General features: G+C 39.9%; 1 protein-coding gene across 1 annotated transcript in view; it reads right to left on the reverse strand.

Annotated features, from left to right (window-relative positions):
- Positions 1-1,315, reverse strand: part of LOC124111612 (protein FAM91A1-like) — a 29,456-nt gene extending 28,141 nt beyond the window's left edge. Inside the window, exon 1 of the mRNA XM_048399642.1 lies at positions 1,104-1,315. Coding sequence (XP_048255599.1) covers positions 1,104-1,175 — 72 coding nt within the window. The 5' untranslated portion in view covers positions 1,176-1,315. The remainder of the gene's footprint in view (positions 1-1,103) is intronic.
- Positions 1,316-5,160: the final 3,845 nt, after the last annotated feature.

Here is a 5,160-nt window from a genome sequence, read left to right on the forward strand (position 1 = left end):
AACATACGAAAACGTGACTTACATATAATCAGTCACAAAACATGAACAACACAGACCCAAGAGGGTGTGTCAAAGTTTACCATGTGCGTTTTCGTTTCTTCTGGGAGACATGCTTTCGACTTGTTTTCTCTCATGAAAAGTACCGCTAAGCGACCTTCAACTTCGGTCGCCATTTTGTTTTAAGTTTCGGCTAAAAAGTTGCGGTACCTTTTCTGTGTTTTTGCAGAATTTGAGGTTTAGGAAGCATGAATGGAATTTCTAAGTATACGTATGCATATGAGAAGTGGCACATTTTCACACAGACTGTTTTTAAAAGATGTCAGTAGGTATGTATAACTGTATGAATGTTTTTGAATACGCTTTGATATGAATGTGATGAACGAGGCCTTGAACAAATACTGTAAAAAAAATATATACACTCCATTCACCATCGATAAACTGGGCATTTAGTTGGTTTCATTAGCTAATTAATACATCGATGCGTAGATATTTGACCATTTTCAATCTTTTAACCAAAATATTTATGAAGGTTTCAAACATTCCTTCGCATATGGATTTTCAATCAGTCGGTGCAATTTGTTCGAAATGAAAAAATATTTCAATGGCGGCACATTTGAACGAAAGTGTAAACAAGGGGAATTTGACTAACTCCATATGCGTTATTTATTGACAGTAGAGTTGTGAAAATGACACAGATGTGATGGAAATTTACTGCTTTTTGCGATGTTGCAATTGCTATGGGCTTGGGGTAATCCAAAAATATTTTATTTCAATTCTTTTAACATGATGTTTCAGAAGGACATATATGTCCCTCTGGCACAGCAACTGCGTTTTGTGTAGGGACATATATGTCCAAATGGCATCCAGGGGGTTAAATAAAGCAACAGGATATTGATATGGGCATGTAGATATGGGCAAACGACCACTGTTCAAAACAACCAAGGCTATCCGAAAAAAGCGTTTAGCAAAAGTCCATTTCATTGAGAAAATACCACAGGAATAAAATCAGAATATCTAAATAGACAATGCCTCTCCAAATCATTGCATGGACCAAGAGAATATGGAACTGCAACGAGTTGAAGGGGTGGGTGTGACAATCTTACCTGTTTGATGTTGGCTGGAAGTTTTTGCCATGTGTGATTTTGGCGAATATGGGTTTCAACGTCAGCGTTCATGTTTACGTTAACATAAACCCATCATATTGTGCACAAAATAGGTGTTAGCAGCTATCAAACTTCCATCATTATTGCGGAAACACCTACAATTATCACAGCAGACGGCAATGCAATTTTCTCTCACAACATTGAACTTTCCGCTTCCGGTTAACATTTTATACTACTTCCAGCGCAACTTGCTATACATTCTTTCCAAAAAGATAACACTTTGTTGAATGTTCGTTGTGCTTCTTGGGTCAGGCAGCATAGACATTACACATGATAGCTATTGATAAAGTGTCTGGGAACCTAGGGTTCTTGTGGCGTATCAGTATTCGACAATGTTCATCCACATGAGTTCATACTGACATGTAAGTCACCATCAAAATGACCTGCCTCACAAAAATATTGTTTACTGGTGTCTTGAATGTCGAAACAAACACGACAATACAATGACAACATTCTCTCTGTTAGTTTCAATTCACTACATTGATTTTTGTTATCATATATTGAACAGATAAATGCTCAGTCGTCAATGTGATTGTAGAACTTGGCCGCACTCAGCAATATTCCAGCTATATGACGGCGCTCTGTAAATAATCGAATCTGGACGAGACAACCCAGTGATTGATATCATGAGCATCGACCCACGCAATTGGGATCGATGACGTGCCTCAACCATGTCAGGGAGCCTGACCGACCGACCCCGTTAGTCGCCTCTTACGACAAGACAAGCATAGTCGCCTTTAACGGTAGAAGGTGAAATATGAGCATAAAATGTCAGTGAGTGAGTTGAGCTATGAACAGTAATTCGGTTATATCGTGACGTAATCCGTTTAATGTTGGACGAGAGTCCGAAGCGATGCAGTTGAAACAACGTAAGTGAAACCCAGGGCAATTAAGGCAAATCTTGGATTCGAATCCATGGTTTTGGTGTGTTTTTTATAGTCCTGATATCTGTTAGGGGACGCAACTCTGCTCAGCAAATATAGATGGGTACTGGCGTATATCAGTTGTTGGAAATAAAGCAACTTGTTAACATGACAACTCAAATCAAAGCAGGCACATTATTTCAACAATAGGACAAGATAACTAATGGTCAATTAAATGTATACGTATATATTACTGTTTTCTCCAAATACTCTAGACCCGTGAAGATCCGGGGTAGAATAGGTCTTCAGCAACCCATGCTTGCCGTGAAAGGCGACTATGCTTGTCGTAAAAGGCGACTAACGGGATCGGGTGGTCAGGCTCGCTGACTTGGTTGATGCAGGTCATCGATCCCAATTGCTTGGATCGATGTTCATGATATCAATCACTGGATTGTCTGGTCCAGACTCGATTATTTACAGACCGCCGTCATATATATAGCTGGAATATTGCTGAGTGCGGCGTATAACAACAAACCAACCAACTAAATACACTTGTGCAGTTATTTGCCACTACAGTCCGTTTGACTCCCAATGAGAACAATGAATTGCAAAATAACTCGAAATCAAGAAAAGTGTATGAAACATCAACAAAATCTGAAATTTGTTTATTTTAAGACCCATGACGGATGAAGTTCTTTAAGAAACTATCATGTAATTTTGTACATGACACGTAGGGGGGACAAACCGTGGAAGGCACAGCGCAAGCACGCATGCACTGCACGTTCTGTGGTAGGGGAAATGACAGAGCGTTAGAGGGGCCGTCTCATAATTTCAGTCGCAATCTGACTCGCTCATACCATAGATCTCGTCGTCGGAACTGCTGGTGCCTGAAACGACTGCCACTATTATAGGTTGGACTGTTGCTGGCCGTTGTCCATCTCGTGACCAATAACGTGGCTCTATCTCGTCAACGACTGTGGCCACACAACGCCTCTATGTTTCTACTGTTACCCGACCAAGGGATTCCTTTACGAGTTGTTCAACGTCTCGTAATTTGAACGTTGTGTTCGATCGTCCAACGTCATCCTTGACGATGCCCCTTACCAACTCGATTGGATTCAGGTCGCAGTGATAAGGTGGCAGTCGTAAGACAGCGTGACCCTGACCCTTGATGTAACTGTCAACTTTATACACGGGGTCAGGTTTCATAGATTTGATGATTTCATAGAGCTGTGGTTTCGTCGCTCGAGAAGGAAAGGTAATGTTCCTCCGTTGCAGCCAAGTAACCATGTCTCCTTTACGGTTATTAGAGGTTGGAGTCTTGCTTTCTGGATCCTGCACACTATGATACGGTGCATTGTCAATGACAATGAGAGACTTGGTAGGCAAAGCAGGGACTAATTTATCTTTCACCCACTCCAGAAATACATTGCCGTTTATTTCTGTGTGGTAGTCCCTGTTGTCTTTGGCCTTGGCTCTAAAGACGAGGTCACAGTCTGGGAGTAAAACTCTGACTAGCAGAACCAGCATGGAGAACTATGAGTCTTTCACCCTTTCCCATTGGTAACTTTCTACCAGACTCCTTACAGTCACCACTGGGTACCCACTGACTCCTGGCTGTATGTGACGCATTTACCCATGTCTCATCTAAGAAGACGGGTTCATATCCTTCTTCACGTTTCTGCTTGATGGTACGAAGGTAATGATTTCGGAGACGGACAATGTCAGACCGTTCACACAACACAGCCCTATTTTCTCCAGTTATCTTTTTGTATTTGTAACCAAATGTATGCAACAGCTGCCATAGTTTGTACTTTCTAACACGTAAATCATGGTCAGTTTCAAGGTGTTTCTTCAAAATTCTTAGGGACAGGTACTTATTTTCTGAGTGCAGTTTAACAATTGCACGTCTGACTTGATGCCTCTGAAAACTGTCTAATGTATCAACCTTGCGTGGATTTGACATGTTCCCTACCTCCTTGGCCTGACTATTTGTATCTCGTCGACTAACAACATTTTTAAGTTTCTGAGGGGACATACCAAGAGCTTTTGAAGCTCGTTTCAAGAATTTATTAATTGCATAAAAAGGCTTTGCTCTTCCTGCTTCACATCTAAAGAAATCATACTCATTCAACATCAACTGTTTAACATCTGCTGAGTAGCGCATCTTGTCATTGAATGGAACACGGTCACTGTGTAGCACGTGCAGACCGTGCTTGCGCTGTTCCTTCCACGGTTTGTCCCCCTACGTGTCATGTACACATTTCTATACAAAATTACATGATAGTTTCTTAAAGAACTTCATCCGCAATGGGTCTTAAAATGAACAAAATTCAGATTTTGTTGGGTACAGGGTATTCATGGTCAAGTACCGTATTGATGTTTCATACACTTTTCTGGATTTCGAGTTATTTTGCAATTCATCGTTCTCATTTGGAGTCAAACGGACTGTACGTGATAATGAACCGTAACGGCGTAATGCATGTATAGGGTATACGGTATAAATGTGTGTGTATCCCTAGCTACAGAATAGCAAGGCAAGTACACCTAGATAGCATTATATATTTTTTGCATTTATTTGTAATTAAAGATTTTATAGATTAATTGTCTACCTGCAGAATAACTCATAAATAGATTGATGATATTTATCCTGATATAATTGTAGACACGGTTTGTTTTCAAGTTTTATATCCGAGGGCTGATAAAACGGTAAAACATATTTCCTGTAATCGTGTGTATATCAGTCCAGCAATTAATGATTTCCCTCAATACACAAGCAATGTCTCAACCTTTGACAAAGTAATTACCAAGTCTAGTATTGAAATAACGGACCTTTCCATTTCTATTTGGCATTATCTACGTCTACATTATAATGACATAAATGTTATTCGTGATCGTATTAAAGTTTGATCTTTTTGACTGCACCTCTTTGGCACTGGTCCCTTGACCCAAAGTGGAATAAATAACCAATAGGTTAGAAATTATCTTTTGAAAAGAAAAAGTCTGTTCCATCAGTCACACAACAGTTTAGTTGTTGATTAATTGTTAGGAAGATACTATCTTCTTTACTTTGTATGCGTTGAGAAATTTCATTGGCTCGTTTCGACCAATGAAAGTTATTTTTACAATGAGGG

Source organism: Haliotis rufescens, unplaced genomic scaffold (genome assembly GCF_023055435.1).
Source record: "Haliotis rufescens isolate VD_foot unplaced genomic scaffold, xgHalRufe1.0.p SCAF_2, whole genome shotgun sequence".
Lineage (NCBI taxonomy): Eukaryota > Metazoa > Mollusca > Gastropoda > Lepetellida > Haliotidae > Haliotis > Haliotis rufescens.